We start from the raw sequence: 17,086 nt of genomic DNA on the forward strand, positions 1-17,086 counted from the left end.
CTTGATGCCCTAAGTCGTTTGTAAATTGACACCAGCCATATGCAAGTCTGGCCTATATCTACATATCTATATACAAAAAAAAGCACATCTGAGAAAGCAACCAAATCAACTATCAGAAAGCCATAACGAAACCACATGAGTGTTCTTTTCATCATAACAAAGAATCCAAATTGCGTAAATTGCTGGGTCATAGTATCATATGAGCTTCATACATGTCGTCAAATCCGGTCTGTGTGGAGATCCATCACAGACCTCATAAATATCAAAAAAAAAAATAACGCTGCAACCGATATATAAAACAAATAAAACAGATTCCTACCACACAAGGATAGAGAATGGCCATGTTTCTGGTTTACAGGTTCGTTAATTTGCGGAACCAACTGGGCTTCTTAGCACCCGAAGTCGGGGTAGCACCATGTCGATTCCCCGGCTGGGACTTCATCCCACGATCACGTTCATAATCACCACTTCCAGAGCTGCTCTTGATACCGTCACGATGAGAGCCACGATGCCGCGAGCGAGCATTTAAAATCTCCTCCTCATACTTGGCACGGCGCCGGGCCTTACGGCGAAGAGCGCGACGAGCTTCCTCGTCAGACGAGAGGGAATGAGTATGACCTCCGTCATCAGCTGTGAGAGGAGGCAGATCAACAAGAGTGGGAACGATTTGCGGCGGCTCGGGGGGCTCATCACTTTGCGAATAAACCCAAGACGAAATTTTGTCTTTCGCACCCCCATCAGGATTCAATCCACCGGTCATTAGCGGTTCCCGAGTCGGCTCAGGAGCCACCTTAGACTTCCGACGGCGAGCGTTAGGCTCTTCAAAAGCACGGGAACTACGAGCTCCGCGACGATCCACGTCACGCCCATCGGGATAGACCTCATAAGGGATCTTTTGCTCACGTTCGCGGCGTCGAGACGCTCTCGCGGCCAGCATTTCCTCTTCGCGCATTCGCCGACGCTCACGGCGTTCTGCCGCTCTAGCTTCAGCCGTGGCTTCGGCTTCGGCTTCACGAGCCGCCTGTTCATCTCGAGCACGACGTTCTTCGCGTGCAGCTCGTCGAGCCCGCTTTTCTTCTCGCAGACGGTCTTCCTCTCGTAGTCGTTTTTCCTCTTCCTCTTCGCGAGCACGTTGCTCACGTGCTCGTTCCTTTCGCCTCGCGCGCCGCTCCTCTGCTTCCCGAGCTTCGGTTACGCGGGAGTCGGAAGGTGCCTTTCGGGATCCACGCCGTGAATGGCGTGCTGCACGTCGCGCTTCCACTTCGTTGGTTTCTGCCTCGCCGCCTGCAGCTGCACCGGCGGCGTCAGTTACAAGCCCTTCGGCATCGGTGTCTGGGCGGACATATCCACGACGGCGATCTTCGCGACGTGATCTTCGAGCGCCGTCGTGCTCCATCTCAGGCGCAAATCTTCTGTCATCGTCGCGATATGAGCGAGATTTGCGTCTTTCGGGCATCTCTGGCCGTTCGGGAAGGTCTGGGCGTGTGCCTTTTCTTAGAGAGTCAAAGAGTCCCATGAATCCACCGGACTCTTGTTTCTTCACCGGCGCGGTGTTGGAGCGCTTTAGACGGCGTTCTTTTGGAGGCGCATCGACAACGGCCGTATCGTCGGGCCAGTGCTTGATGTTTGGGGACGGGTGTGCTTGATACGAATCAACCAGGACAGCACCTTCCTCGTCGTCCGGCCTAGGACGCGACTATGAAGGGCCGCAGATTAGTACACGCAGCACAAATCAGACTGTTTGCATCCCAACACACCTGTCTCTTTGACTTCTGCCTTGAGGCCTCCCTGGGTGAGTGACCCTCAACATCTTCCATGTCAACCATAACGAGGTCATTATCCTCAATCGCATGCGGATCTCGAACTGTTTTGCAGGCAGGAAATCAGCAAAAATGAATGGGATGCGAGGAAAAGGTATGTACCTGATTTTCGCCTGTCTGTGCGCAGGTGCTCACGTCGAGACTTGGAAGCATCCATGCCCATCAACTTGGCTGCTTTGAGAGAAACCTCAGGCTTCTCATCTGAAGGTACTAGATCAGCAGGTTTGTCATCGATATTGAAGGATGGACGCCTAGATGCGGGTTTCGATGAGGAAGCAGGTTTGCGGGTCAATTTGTTTCTGGACTGAGGTGTACCTAGTACCATGTTGGCCCAGGCGACGCCACGTTGGTTCTTCAAGGACCGCCCCTCTGGTTCTCGCTGTTTTTCCCGGTCAGACGCAGAAGACCTTTCCACTTCAGGCTCTGGTTCTTTGGGTCGAGATTTTCGAGAAGACTCTTTTTTCATAGGAGGCTCTACTTCCTGTTGATTTTGGGGTTCCTTCTTCAAATTCTGTGAAGGTTCCACTTCCTCCTGGGCCTTGGGTTCCTTCAACCTCTTTGAAGGTTCCGTTCCCTCCTGGGCCTTGGGTTTCTTCAGCTTCCTTGGATGTTCTGTTTCCTCCTGAGCCTTGGGTTCCTTCAACTTCTTCAGAGGCTCTGTTTCCTCTTGGTCCTTGGGTTCTTTCAACTTCTTTGGAGGCTCTGTTTCCTCCTGGGCCTTGGGTTCCTCATTGATAGGCGTCTTTGAGGGCGATGCGGCCCCCCAAAAGCCACCCCATAAAAAGGAGTTCGCTTTCCATTCAGTTTGTGCTCGGTCATTTTGGGGAGGTTTAGGAGGCTCTTCCGCAGGTTCCGGCGAAGATGCCGGAAGAGCACCTTTGTCCTTCCCTTCTAACTCCTCGGCTACGGGCTCTGGCTCTGGTTCAGGTTCCCGGGGTGGGGTTGGCTCCCTGGCAGCCGCCGCTGCTGCAGCTTTCTCAGCTTCGGCCTTTTTATACTTCTTGAGTTCCTTTTTCGTCATTTTTGAGAAATCCGGAGCGGGTGGTGCCGGTTCTGGTTCTGATTCAGGCTCAGGTTCTGACTCTGACTCTGGCTTTGGTTCCGGTTCTGGAGGTGGTGGGGTTGGCCTTCTGGCAGCCGCCGCTGCTGCAGCTTTTTCAGCTTCGGCCTTTTTATACTTCTTGAGTTCCTTTTTCGTCATTTTTGAAAAATCCGGAGCGGGTGGCTCCGGTTCCGGTTGCAGTCCAGGCTCAGATTTGGGCTCGGGCTCGGGTTCATCTCCAAGGCCTGGGAAGCTTCCAGGGACAAAATCCTTGGAGAATTTCCTTTCTTTAAACTCAAGAACTTCCGTTGTCTTCAATTTGGATTTTGAACTCTTACTCGTTGGAGCGGGTTCGTCAACCGGAGTTTTAGGCCTTGGAGCCGGTTCCGGTTCCGGCTCGGCCTTCTCTTCATTGGATTTGCTCTTTACGCGCGCTTTCTCTGCCTTTGCCTTCTCCTTCTTGGCTTTCTCTAGGGCCATGATGCGTTCAGCAACACTGAGCTTTGGAACCTTAGACTTGGATTTCTTTTCGGGGACAGGAGGCTCAGGTTCGAGTTCAGGAACTGGTTCAGGTTCCCGTTCAGGCTCTGGGGGATTGTTGCCAACATCAACAAGCAATTCCACCTCTTCTGTAGGCTCAGGTTCCTCCTCTTGCATCGCCACCTTCGTTGATGTGTTTTTGCTCGTAGAGCCCCCAGTCAGTGTTGACCAGAAGCCTTTAGAAGGTTTTTCCTCTTTGGGGGCTTCTATAGCTTTCGTGGTCTTGTTTGCGCCCTTAGAGGTGTTAGGGACTAGCTCCGCCCAAATATCGTCGGTATTATCATAGAAAGCTTCCGGCTCTGGGGTCAAGCCCAGGGAAGGAGGTGTCGGCGCACGTGGGGGAGGTTCTTGTATATCCTTGCTCTTCATTTTTTTCTTGTCCTTCACTAGCCCCCAAATGCCCCAAGATCCCTCTTCGACCGGTTGTTTTGTTTCAAGCTCGGGCGAAGGATCTGGCTCAGACTCAGGCACTGTATCTGGTTCTGGCTCTGGCTCCGGTTTAACAACCGATTCGGGCACTTCTTTATGTGGCAGTTCTGATGGCAGCTCGAAATCCTTGCCTGGGATCGGAAGGCCCTTCCGCACTAGTTGTTTCTCTCTCTTCTTACGTTCTTTAGACGATATCTCACGCCAATTCGCGTATAGAGGCTCATCAGGGACCTTTGGCGCCTCTGGCTCGGGTTCTGGCTCGGGTTCTAGTTCTGGATCTGGATTGGGTTCTGCCTCAGGTACTGGCTCGGTTTTGCCTTTGCCTTTCTTCTTGTCCTTTAAGGAAACACCCAAAGCGGTTAAAATATCAACTGGCTCTGTTACTTTTGCCAGTGGTTCATCGATAATAGGCTCCGGGTCAGCTAAAGGATCAGTCTTCTTTTTCTTCTTGTCTTTGGTCTTCAGTGGAAAGCCCCAACCCCAACCAGTATCTGCTTCGGCTGGTTTCTCAGTCTCCTCAATCACCGGTTCAGGTTCTGGCTCGGGTACAGCCGCTGCTGCTGCTGCCGCTGCCTCAGCCTTGGCTGCTTCCTGCTCTGCTGCCTCTTTTGCTGCTGCTTCCTGGTCTGCTGCCACCTTTGCTGCCGCTTCATCTTCGTCTTTGTATTTCTTCTCCATCTCCTTCTTCGCTTTACGCTGCTCTTTTTTGGAGAGATTTAAATACCAGGCTTTCTGCGTGAAATCAACTCTGGGTGCAGGCGGAGGGAGAGGAGCAGGAGCCTCCGGTTCAGGCTCCATCTCCTTTTTGCCCTTGCTCACATCCCAACCTGCTCCCCGGTCATCTTCTGGCTTGGTTTTGACGGACGCTGATTTCAAGTCGAAATCGAAATCGCCAATATCCTTGGAGGTTGCTCCCCAGGGGTTTTTGTCCTTGGATACGTCATTGGAGGGAGGGTCTCCAACAGGATCAAGCTTGCTACCGGTAACCCAGCTTTTGCCCCATCCTCCGAAGCTGAAACCACTTCCGCCAGTCTTTGGGGCCGGACTATCGAGTTTCAAGTCCAATTGCGGTACGCCTTGGTCCAGACTTACGTCCTGGAACCCCCCAGGAGGTGCAGCTTCACCCTGTAATTATACTTAGACGCCCGTCTTGCACGTTGGAAGAGGATGGTCTTACCTTTGCTTTCTTCTTTTTCCCTAAATTCGTGAAGGCAGCCCACGAGTTATTGCCCCCACCCCCCCCGTCATCTTCAGACCAGCTAAGATCTTTGGCAGCAGAGTCTTCAGCGGCCTTTCGCTCTTTTTCCTCTTTGGCTTGTCTCTCTTCTTCTTCCCTGGCTTTTCTCTCTTCCTCTTCCTTCGCTTTTTTCTCTTCCTCTTCCTCCTCCGCTTTCTTCTTCTTGTCCTTCTTTCCGCTCCAATTCCAAGTACCCCAATCGTCACCACCATCTCCCCCGTCACCGCTTCCAGCCCCGTTTGAATCACCACCAGCTCCACCGTCACCGGTGGAATTGTCGTCTCCTCCATTAGCCCCGCCTTCCGGTGGTGGCGGTGGAGGAGGGGGAGAAGGAGGCGGTGCTGCTTTCTTGGCCACCGGCTTTTTCTTCTTATGTTCCCTGATACCGGTAAAGTTCTCAAAATCAATGCCTGAATCTAGTATGCGATCTTCCAGCAGCGAGGATAATGATTTCTGTAATGTTTGACGACTTTTTGGCGCGAATGAAAGAGTTGTTGATTTGCGATGCGCAAGTGGAGGCAGCGCGGAGTATTCAGGAGGGAGATCATCGATCACATCGTTGTAGGAAGGCGGTGGTTGGTCGTACGACGGTGGCTCTGACAAGCGAGTCGGAGAGCAAGAACTCAATCCGGTGACCAATCCCACTTTTTGGTGCACCAGGTTATCTGTCAAGCAAAATCCCACCAGCTCAGTCGAAAAAAGAGTCCAGACCTTCTCGAGGTGTTTGTCATCCATTCGCAGGTTTCGTGTGTTGTGTGCGACATCCTCCGCTGCGCTGGTCTTCCCCGCACATGTGCGATAAGATCCCTCAATCGCTTCCATGTCGTGGGTCACATGCGCCGAGTTTACAGTCGATCCGATCACTGTTGTGGCAACTCAGCGATGTCGAATAGCAAATGCATCGGTGGGTGGGGTGGATCCGAGTCCTGGTGGGGAATGTTGTCCCAATCGATAATAAACGGTGGCTATTTTCGCGCGGAGTCTTGAGATTAGGATATCAGCGTGGTGAAGTTGCGCGAGCGCGTGTTGTACAGAATATCAAGTTAAATTTAAGTCAGTTAGCCTCCCTGAACGACCGGCGCAAATTTCGGGTGTTTTTGGATGCTGATAAGTGATGATGGATTCAAATACGGTGTGACAGTCTGTAGAACTGTGCCTGTGGTATACTGAACTCAAAGAAATTTCAAGGAGTCAAGGGAGTCAAGGGGGAAAAAATGGAAAAGTTAGACTCTTCTGGAGAGGCAGGGATAAGTTCAGGCGGTGGAGGTAAAGATCATCCCATTTATGTTGTGGCCCGCAAAGTTAAAATGTATGTATGTTGTTATGTGCTCCGTACTCGGCACAATGTACTTGTTCAATGTTGTTATTGCATTGATGTGATCGAGGATATCTTGAGACTTAGCATGGAAAATGAGTCACTCAATCTTGAATAACATATCATATTTGGTTTTGCTTGGATTTGTGTCAATCCCCTATGAGATGGCAGGCAAATATATAGATGGCTGGGAACACACACCCATGACTCAAAAGCACACCTCCACGAATCGTGGAGTAACAGCACTCCCTTAAAAAATTGAAAAGCTGTAGTCCGTACTCTGTACATATCTACATAGGTGTGGTTTTATTTCCTCTACAATCTGCATGGCATAGTCGAGAGATCAACAACCCCATGTTGCACAGACCCCGCGACAACAGTTCTCCGATTCCATGGTTCTCAACCTCAAGTCCGTGGGTTGCGTGAAGATAGGTTGTGCAGTACCGTGGTACTGCACCCAACGTTAAAGTCCAATTATATAGAAGAAAGTACGCGAAATGTTGCGACAATTTCAAACCCTAAATGCAGGGGCTTCGTTATCTTGGTTGCACATCATGTACAACATGGTTCCGTTTGGTCCTGCAATGCTCGTATTTTTTTTACACTCGGGCTAGAACCATGAACCACATGTGTTTTACAAATGCTGCACAGAACACTCCGCATCTTGAACTCCGAAAGTACAACATACTGCAAAATTCCCCACAAGCCCAACTTACTCGATGAATGTCCCAGACCAAAAAGGTCACCTGCAAGCGCAACCCATCCTGCGCACACCGCCACTTGAGCTTCAGAGAGAAAAAAATAATGGCCCAGTGCGGGGTTGATGGTGAGTCTGCGGGATAAAGGAAGAATTAAAATGGGGGTTTTCTGCCTGACTCATTCATTTAATGCAGACAATTTTACTGCGCAGAGTGAATTGAATTGGCTTGGAGGTGGTAAACTCTCCATTGATTCGTTATGATATCGTATTGCAGGGTTACCACAGCTCGAACAATCAAAAACAATCAATACAGCGAGAAAGTTCGACAGGACGAACTACAATGCAGCAGGGAAACGTGAATCATGCCATATGGGAACCTGAAAACAGCTCACGATAAACAAGCTTGGAAAGTCCGAAGTGAGCTAACCGTTTTGCGAAAGAAAGAAACCTCATCTAGGTCAGTATCATCCCAATGGAAGTCACCGGTACAAATCAGGTTCGGGGTTTAGGCTCAGGTTCAATTGTAGTCTTCCGGTGATTTATACAGAGCGCTCTTGGGTGCTGGGACTCCGTACACCTCCTCGTGCTCTCTCTCATACCGTTGGCGATCTTCGACTTGCAACTTGTGGTAGCGCTAGATTCGTGGTCAGCGGCTGCAATCCGGTATACATGGCTCTGCCAAGGGTCCTTACATCTTTCTCCGATTGGGGTAGTTTATTCCATTCATCTGAAATGGCTCCAAAAGTCTCTGTGCCAGGCTTTCCCTGGTAGCCAAAGGTATCGACACGGTCCTTCACGAATATAATGTATGCGGAGTTGGGTATTTTGGGCAAGCGGTCATCTTTGATGGAAGCATAGTTCTTGTCGCCAATTCGTGAAAGAGTTAGGCGGGCAGTGTTGGCATCCCTGATCTGGCGAGGTGTGTGTGACTTGACCCACGCGTCGTAGGCAGCGGCGTTAGCGGCTATGTTCGCTCTGGCCTGAGCTTGGAGTCTCTGGATTTGGTAGATTAGAATGCCGCTCCTGACGTACACGGAGAAGCTCAAGGACACATACCTCCTCATCTTGAGGATCAAGGGATTTCGCATGCGCCACACCAATTAAGAATCCTTCCTTAGCCGGGTATTGACCTTTGATCTCGCGCATCTTCTCAATGAAAGCTAGAGTGTAGGCAGAAGTGGGCAGCTTTTTGGGCCGCGTGATCAGGGCAGTCGCCTTGAGCTCTTTTATCTGAGCCCGAAGTTCCTTGATCTTCCTTTTTTCCTGTTCTTCCTCGCTGAGGGCATCCTTCTTCGTTTTTTTATCGGCCCTTCTAGACCCATTCGCTTTGGGTGTCTTGCTCGTCTTGAGAGGGGTTGAGATAGTCGCGAATGAGTTAGATTGGAACAGAGATTGGAATTGTGAAGGTGTCGGACCACGGTGAGCTGCCAGACAGATGCGACCAAGCTGATTCTGCAAGTCGCTCACGCCAGTACGAGGAGAGAGAGCACCGCGGTGCAGGGTGCGGAGGAAGCCCCCCCGAGCTGCGGACTGCCAAGACATGAAGTGACTGTCGACGTAGAACTTGTTGTAGCGAGGTTTAGTAAAAAAACGAGACAAAATTGCGATTGAGTTTTCCAAAGCTCAGAATCGACAAGAGGCGCTGTTGACGCAAGCGGAGCAGGAGTCGCGCCTGCTTTGGTGTACCTATCCGGATTAGGCCTAGCTCATCCGCTCGATCTTATGTAATTGGGCTCTTCCTACGGTTTGCGCAAATGACGATGCGATAGGCAAACACCTCACACGTTCTTCTTTCTGGGAGGCCCGACACTTGAATTGTCGTCTCAAAAGCTTTTCTCACGGGGCAGTTTCTCTTGCGCGTTCTCTCTCCTCCTCCATCGATCTGTGTCCCGGGTGCTTTTGCGTTCCAGTAACACTCACTGATCAGCCTGCAACAATGGCTCGCCACGGAGATACTCGCTCACCATCACCTGTAGGCAGCACATATTCTTCATCCCGGCGGCCTCGCAGAGAGGATGATCGCTATGACAGAACTAGGCGGGATGATGGGCGCAGTTACCGCAGATCCCGCAGCCCAGAGGTGCGTGTGGTGCATCGCAAATTCTCATTTTATCCTGCAATGTCTGACCAACCGTGTGATATCTAGAGAAGATACCGCGGGCGCGATCGCCCTCGCGATAGAGATTCATACCGACGACGAGACCTCCCCGTAGACCGGCGCGACGAAGATACTTATCGTCCAGCTAGAAGAGATCGATCCCGAGAACGGCGACGAGATGACGACCATGATCACCGCCGCAGAAGTCGTGATAGGGATTACCGTTCCAGGCGAGATGACTCCCGCGATCGGGATCGCAGGCGGATAGATGATTCTGCTGACTTGAAGCCCAAGTCTAGACGGGATGACAGCCGTGATCGTGCTCCGAGCCGACGGTCCAGGTCAAGAACTCGAGAGGTAAGCTTCCTGCATAATGGGTCATGCCAAGCTTTATTAATTGTATCCCGCAGCCATCAAAGCCGTCCACGGCGGCCCCCACTGCCCAAACAGACGAGCAAAAGAAATCAGAGAGACTTGCCAAGCTTGAAGCATGGAAACAGAAACAAGCCGCGGAACGCGAGAAGAAGCAACAAGAACAGTCATCAGTTGATCCCAAAAAGATTCTCGAGGAGATTGACCGCAAATCAATTGGGTCTCAAGGTCCTGCCTCATTTCCCGGAAAGTTGAAGTTTGATCCAAAGGCCATCGTCAAATCATCAACCGCGACCACAGCTACTTCCGCCGTGCTTGGTACAGATGTTGCCGTCCCGGCGTCTGTCAAGGCTCCATCATTGACAAAATCCACTACACCTAGTGCTGCGCCCTCTACGCCCTCTGGTCCTTTGAAAGCCAAAGGTAATGTCAGCGGATTTGGCCTGGGCACTAGACAAGTTGCTGAAACAGAGAAACCTTCTGCATTTGAAACTCTGGGCTTTGGGGATGCAGATGAGAAATCAACACGCAAGAAACTTGAAAAATTGCCGACCACGCCTCTCGAGGTGGGTGGGCAGGTGGACGATGCCGTGGAAGAAGACGATGTAGACATGCAAGTTGAAGGAACCCAAGAACACGCAGCAGCCGAAGCGCGTGCTGCAAGTGAACGACGAGATACAAGACTCCAGAATCAAACCGATGATGTCCATATGGAGGAGACGACCAGCGCACAGGCCGATTCTACCCCCATGGACGTTGACGATGCCGAAGAAATTGATCCCCTGGATGCATTCATGGCTGAACTCCAAGACTCGACGCCGCCTGAACGGACAATTGGGGCCACGTTTGCCAAGAAGACCACACATCAACGGCCTGAGGCGATGTTTGGCGACGATGAGGATGTGGATGTGACTGCAGTTGGTGACGAGAAAGCTGAAGATGTACTCGCCCTGGCGGCAATAAAAAAAAAGAAGCGGGAGATGCCTGATATCGACCACACAAAGATCGATTATGAGCCATTCCGCAAGGAATTTTACACTGAACCGTCCAACCTCGCCGAGATGACCGAGGAGGAGGTAGCAAACTTGCGACTTGAACTGGATGGCATCAAGGTGCGCGGTCGCGACGTCCCTAAGCCTGTTCAAAAGTGGTCGCAATGCGGTCTGGGAGTTCAGACATTAGATGTTGTTCACAAACTCGGGTGGGAAAACCTCACATCCATTCAAGCGCAAGCAATCCCCACGATTATGTCCGGTCGCGATGTCATCGGCGTAGCAAAAACTGGCTCAGGAAAGACCGGCGCTTTCCTGGTTCCGATGTTCCGACACATCAAAGATCAACGACCCTTGGCTAGTACAGACGGCCCCATCGGTATGATCCTGTCACCCACCCGTGAACTGGCCACCCAAATTCATAAAGACTGCAAGCCTTTCTTGAAGGCCTTGGGTCTGCGTGCTGTCTGCGCGTATGGCGGAGCCCCGATCAAAGACCAAATTGCCGAGCTGAAACGAGGTGCTGAAATTATTGTATGCACGGCTGGTCGTCTCATCGATCTGCTCGCCGCAAATCAAGGACGGGTCCTCAATCTACGCCGCATCACGTATGTCGTTCTCGACGAGGGGGACCGCATGTTCGATATGGGCTTTGGACCACAAGTTGTGAAGATCATGGCTAGCATCCGACCGGACAGGCAGACTGTCCTTTTTTCGGCCACATTCCCAAAGAGCATGGAAGCATTGGCCCGGAAAACTTTGAACGAGCCAGTGGAGATCACAGTAGGTGGCAAGAGTGTTGTGGCTCCAGAGATCACCCAAATTGTTGAGGTCCGTAACAATGACCAGAAATTCTTCCGCCTTTTGGAGCTCCTGGGAAATCTGTATGAAGATGACGCGAATGAAGACTATCGCACGTTGATTTTCGTGGACCGTCAAGAGGCCGCTGATGACTTACTCAAGCAATTGATGTACAAGGGGTATCCGTGCATGTCGATTCACGGCGGAAAAGATCAGATCGATCGTGATAGCACCATTCAAGAATTTAAGGCAGGCATTTTCCCTATCCTGGTTGCAACGTCAGTTGCTGCTCGTGGGTTGGATGTCAAGCAGCTCAAGCTCGTTGTCAACTATGATGCACCTAACCACCTGGAGGATTATGTCCATCGTGCCGGCCGCACTGGACGGGCTGGCAACACTGGAACCGCCGTCACGTTCGTCACCGAGGAACAGGATAGGTATGCGTTGGATATTGCAAAGGCTCTCAGGCAAAGTGGACAGGAAGTCCCTGAGCCTCTCCAAAAGCTAGTTGATGGGTTCAATGAGAAGGTCAAGTCTGGTAAGGAAAAGAATTTCTCGCGCCATGGATTCGGGGGTAAAGGGTTGGACCGTCTTAATATGGAACGTGAAACTGCGCGACTTCGTGAGCGGAAAGCATACAAAACTGGCGATGACATGGACGATGAGGAAGATAAACTTGAGACCGAGCAAGAGTCAGATGATCGATTCAACAAGGCTCTTTCAGCTGTCCGATCTGCTGCTGAGCCCCCTGTACCAGCAGCTACAGCTTCAGTCTCCATGCCGGGTGTGCCGAAAGGCGTTGACCTTGATGGCAAGATCGTTGTGCATCGTACAGAGAGAGCACCGGCGAACGTATCAAAGAACCCGTTGGACAAGGTGGGCTCTGCCGTTGCAGATATTCACGCACGTTTGAGCCGCGCAGGTGTGATGAGATCGGGTGTACCTATTGATAACCGTGGGCCTGATGCCGGAGCGTTCCATGCAACGCTGGAAATTAACGATTTCCCTCGTGAGTTTTTCCATTTTCCCTTCATCTTTCAGATAGTTACTTACACTTTGAATTTTTTTTCAAACAGAAAAAGCACGTTGGGCCGTTACAAACCGCACGAACGTGGCCAAGATCCTGGAAGCATCCGGAACCTCCATCACCACAAAAGGCAATTTCTATGCCGCTGGGAAGGAACCTGGCCCCGGGGAACTTCCCAAGCTGTACATTCTGGTGGAGGGTGAGACGGAGATCTCAGTCACCACCGCCATACACGAGCTTAGACGCCTGCTAAAGGACGCTACACTGGCAGCCTCAGAGGGTGAGGCGCGCGCACCAGTGGGTGGCCGCTACAATGTTCTTTAGGTCACTCTCTAGTTCATAGTGGACTCCAAAATGTGCCTTGAATAAATCAATGATTGTACGATATGCTTGATGTGTTTTGGTTCTTGTAGAAGCTGCAGCTAAAGAGTCCGTTCACGATCACTCTCATCGAGTATTGGAGTAAGAGAAAAATCAGTTAGTCGAAGTTATCAATGAGAGCAACATAGCTGTATCATTACAATTACACTTGTATCCAAATTCAAGGGAAGCTTGATTCTGCACTTCCAACGACAAACAAGTCAAAAGATTTGACACCTTCACACAAAAGATCCCCAAACATGCGCTATATAGAGACAATAAAGAGACACAATAAGCCCGCAAATTAAACGCCAAACAAATCGCCGGGATATTACCGAAGTAGTGATCAAATCAAAATGTCGCTTGAGTATGCCTATTCCCATCTTCTTGCAGCCTCGGCCCCATCTATATCTCGCGCAGCTCTCTCTGTGCGACTGACTTGATCCAATGTCTGCGCTTGAGTTTGTGCTTTTTGTGCGGCTAGTCTTGATCCCAATTTCCCTTTGTTGGCAGAGGCGCCTTCGGCACGTTTCTGTTAGACCCACCAGTCAGCGATCACAGCCCTGCATAACATATCTTAGCGGGAAACAAGCTGTCATACCTGTGCGGCAATTGCAGCATTTGCACGTGCCTCGTCCGTTCCAGCAGCACTACTATGTGTAGTGCTCTCACCCAGAGTGCGACCTGGTGTAGCCTTCCAGTTTGTCTTGACTGGAGGTGGAGCGCGGGATGCGTCGGTACTCCCTGAGTTGGTGCCGACTACACGGCCCGGTTGACTGAATGGATCTGCCTCGTTGGAAGAGCGGGAGCAAATGTTGCCCATTGTAATTGTGTATCGAATCGCAGAGATGGGAGGGTTTGTTGTTGCGGTTAGTGTGGGGTGGGCGCAAGGCAGGGAAAGATTATTGATTTGAGCCTCGGCTACGGTGCCAAATTGATCTTTGAATGATCCAATTGGATGTAGTGGGTTTCTTCAAGGTAGATTAGGTCAACTACTTTGTTATTTACAGATCATCACAAGTGGATGTTAGAGAAGCGCGATAAGCTGATAGTCGATCCGGGGCAAAAGGCGGTGAGAGTTTTCCGTGATTTATTCTAGTAAGCCTAGACCTTTTCGATTTAGCAGGATATCCGGAGTGATCAAGAGAAATAGGATGTCAGCTAATAGATTCTATCGTCAAGATTGAGCCCCTATACACCGGATGCAAACTGAGTGTGTCTACAGACAAACGACCGGATTTGGGTTATCAAGGCGGGTCGGGCCAAAGGGGCAGAATAGAGCTTAGTCAAGATCTCCCATTGGAAAATATCTCTGTGGGGAAAGGAATCCTTCGTCGGAATGCTGGGGAACACTGGGGAGCGTTGTCCAGTTTCTCTTATTCTCAAATCTCCAATTCCAGTCTCGAAGCTATATCGCACAAACTCATCAGATCTCCTGGAGTCGCCAAAGCACGCACTACGATTCGCCTGAAAATCATGAGACCTAACCCCCAAGGTCCCCATCCTATCCTCCGTCCCGAAGGTCCTCACGGCTACATTGAGGGGTCTCAGTCGACAGATGGCCCTGATCCTCTCCAAATACTTTGGATTTGATCCTGCATCTGTGACTCCAAGGTCCTCTTTTTTTTCATTTTCCTGCACGTCAATATCGGTCAACTACCCGATTGCGCCTGTTCCTAACCAGTCCAGTCCTAGCTCATGACACGATTGCGAATCTATCCGCGCTGTGAGAGGATATCATTCGGTACTACAGCCTAAACTGTCTCTCGGGAACGGCGCACAAACGGGTGACACTTTGACTCGTGGGTTCGTGGGTTTAGTAGTGGGATATCGTGCCTGTCGGGAATTCACTGTCCCGCTTACGGTCGCACACTGCTCGGTTCCTTGACTGCATTTTCCCCATATTGTTCGTTGTACACGCTGTTGTGACGACACTGTTCCTGAAAAACCCGACTGAATTTCGACCCAATACCTTCCCTCCATCCTCTGAAGTGAACCGTGCACCATGGTGTCCCAAACCCAACAAGGCGATTTCTGCCTTGAATGCAACTGGGAAGCCTTCCACATTGACGGTAAGGCGGCGGTAGATCCACCCGGTAAAGCTCTTCAACATCGTTGGAACTGTTCAAGTCATGAAACCCAAACACCGCTGCCCCATTCTGAGGTCGATGAGGCCTGCTGTGATGTAGACGACTGCGCGCTAGACTGCGGGTCCATGTGTGGCGGCTTTACCGGCTGTGACACTTCCACTGTCTGCTCAGTTACTCACTGCGAGGATGGCAACTGCGATGATGACAACTGTCACGATCACCACTGCAACGATACTCATTGTGATGCCAACCACTGCAAAGATAACTGCGAGGTCAACCACTGTGATAGTATTGACCCTCTGTGCTTCGAGGACCACTGCTGCGAAGGTCCTGCTAGTCAAGATTGTGGGTTTGACGGTCTATTTGGACTCAACTCCTCACTATCGCTAGAGACGGGGGGGTTCCCTTCCATGACAATGGGAAATAATTCCGTGGGTCATACGACAAAGGCCATGCAGCATCCTTTCCCTGGTGTTATCGATCCATTTCAACAGGAAAGCTTCATATCCTCATACCAAACGCATGCCACCCACTGCGATCAGAACGTATCGAACCACTTCGAGTGCCATGATTTTCAGAAAGACTGGCAAGGGATGTTCGTGGCGCCTCCTGTTCCCGCACAGGCCGAAGTCAACCCAGCGGAGGTTTTCCATATGCTGGGTATGTGTTCCGACTTCTCGATATGCCAAGATCAACACGTACCTGAGCCTCCCCAGACCGGTCTCGAAACCTTCGAAAAACCCAAAATCGACACATCAGATGCATTCAACTGCATTAATCCTGAACATCATCACGTCCACAATCATTTCAAAAACCCGAATGATTTCAATCTGCAAAATATCCGCAAAGGGCCTCACCGCAACCATCACCGTTGTCGAGCTCACCACCATGTTCATTCTCACCCGTATTCCCATTATTCCCGACATTCTCGCTCATGCATCAACTCTCATCTCCTTTCCAGCCCAGGAGAGACACCACCACCTCTGGAAGTTGACTCCTCATCCGTGCTTACCACACCGGACTTTTCTCCAGCGGACAGCAAGCTGCATATCTGCAAGTGGGCAACGGAAATCCATGGAATCAAGGCTGCTTGCGGTGCTACCTTTGCCGATTGTGGTGCTCTCCAGGAGCACCTCGTTGCCAATCACATGAATACCGTGAACGGTGCCAAGGGCAATGGGTACTACTGCTGCTGGGAAGGATGCCATCGTCCTGACGATCCCTTCTCGCAGAAGTCCAAGCTTCAGGGCCATTTCTTGACACACAGTAACTGTACGTCACGCTCATCGTATCACTATCCGCCGACCACTGGACACATGTACTAACGCCAACGGCACCTTTCTAGACAAGAACTTCTCATGCTCGGTTTGTGGAAAGGCGTTTGCTAGACAGGCGACACTAGACCGGCATGAGCGCAGCCATCGCGGCGACAAACCATATAAATGCAAACACTGCGGTAAATCATTTACAGATAGCAGCGAATTGAGTACGTCGCCCTTGGATTCCCTCTCGAGCCCACCGCTAACTATCCTAGAAACACATTCTCGAACCCACACTGGCGAGAAGCCTTTCAAATGCACCTGGCCAGGATGCACCTTCACCACGGGCGATGTGAGTTCCTCTATCTTTACGTCAAATGCTCGCTCATGTTCTAACATCAAATCAGTCTTCCAATATGTCTAGCCACAGACTTAGTATGATGCTCATTCCCACTTTAAATGTTTGACTCTTTTTTAAACTAACTCCATCCAGCACACGGAGAGCGAAAACACAAATGCCCTTTCCCAGGGTGCACCAAGAGTTTTACACGTCCTGGTAAGTTCTGTGACCTGTGCCTTGGTTTTTGATCGCCTACATTTAACACCAATTCGCCGCAGATCAATTGAAACGCCACCAGAGAACAACACATAAACAAGAACCAAGCTCGGCCCTCCCATCACCGAGCCCCGACCACTTCACTATGACCCCATTCACTCTGGTCCAATGAACCACACCCTTTGAATTCCATCACTGCATGTGATTTTCATGTCTTACGACCCAACGGTTCCAGGCGCTATTTTCCGCCGGCGTACTATGGATGGTTGAGAAACACTTTGTTTCTGGCGTTTTGCTAATTTTCGAGAACTACTAAAAAACTTGATACCACTTGGCGTTGATGTTGCCGAGATTTTTCACCAATGATTTAATTGAATATCGCCTTTAAAGCCTGAACCGATCAACTCTTTGATTGGCCCGGCTGATCTCTTTCGCATGTGGCTTTTAG

At 50.7% G+C, this 17,086-nt stretch overlaps 5 protein-coding genes across 5 annotated transcripts; 2 read left to right on the forward strand and 3 right to left on the reverse strand.

The window, feature by feature from the left end:
• Positions 1–352: 352 nt before the first annotated feature.
• Pdw03_1565 (uncharacterized protein) lies at positions 353–5,890 on the reverse strand (the record flags this gene model as incomplete). Its single annotated transcript, XM_066099939.1, has 4 exons — positions 353–1,696; positions 1,758–1,864; positions 1,923–4,956; positions 5,009–5,890. 4 exons carry the CDS (start codon positions 5,888–5,890, stop codon positions 353–355), a joined length of 5,367 nt encoding a protein of 1,788 aa, XP_065957666.1.
• Positions 5,891–7,600: 1,710 nt separating this feature from the next.
• Pdw03_1566 (HMG box protein, putative) lies at positions 7,601–8,625 on the reverse strand (the record flags this gene model as incomplete). Its single annotated transcript, XM_014683170.1, has 3 exons — positions 7,601–7,717; positions 7,776–8,078; positions 8,140–8,625. The coding sequence occupies 3 exons, from the start codon at positions 8,623–8,625 to the stop codon at positions 7,601–7,603; spliced, it is 906 nt and encodes a 301-aa protein (XP_014538656.1).
• Positions 8,626–9,019: 394 nt separating this feature from the next.
• On the forward strand, positions 9,020–12,697 carry Pdw03_1567 (DEAD/DEAH box RNA helicase; the record flags this gene model as incomplete). Its single annotated transcript, XM_066099940.1, has 4 exons — positions 9,020–9,163; positions 9,230–9,538; positions 9,592–12,355; positions 12,423–12,697. 4 exons carry the CDS (start codon positions 9,020–9,022, stop codon positions 12,695–12,697), a joined length of 3,492 nt encoding a protein of 1,163 aa, XP_065957667.1.
• A 409-nt stretch (positions 12,698–13,106) lies between these two features.
• Positions 13,107–13,556, reverse strand: Pdw03_1568 (uncharacterized protein; the record flags this gene model as incomplete). Its single annotated transcript, XM_014683168.1, has 2 exons — positions 13,107–13,265; positions 13,335–13,556. 2 exons carry the CDS (start codon positions 13,554–13,556, stop codon positions 13,107–13,109), a joined length of 381 nt encoding a protein of 126 aa, XP_014538654.1.
• Positions 13,557–14,738: 1,182 nt separating this feature from the next.
• Pdw03_1569 (C2H2 transcription factor, putative) lies at positions 14,739–16,810 on the forward strand (the record flags this gene model as incomplete). Its single annotated transcript, XM_014683167.1, has 6 exons — positions 14,739–16,095; positions 16,169–16,309; positions 16,358–16,434; positions 16,490–16,517; positions 16,576–16,638; positions 16,701–16,810. 6 exons carry the CDS (start codon positions 14,739–14,741, stop codon positions 16,808–16,810), a joined length of 1,776 nt encoding a protein of 591 aa, XP_014538653.1.
• Between the last annotated feature and the right edge of the window lie 276 nt (positions 16,811–17,086).

This window comes from Penicillium digitatum, chromosome 5 (genome assembly GCF_016767815.1).
Source record: "Penicillium digitatum chromosome 5, complete sequence".
Classification (NCBI taxonomy): domain Eukaryota; kingdom Fungi; phylum Ascomycota; class Eurotiomycetes; order Eurotiales; family Aspergillaceae; genus Penicillium; species Penicillium digitatum.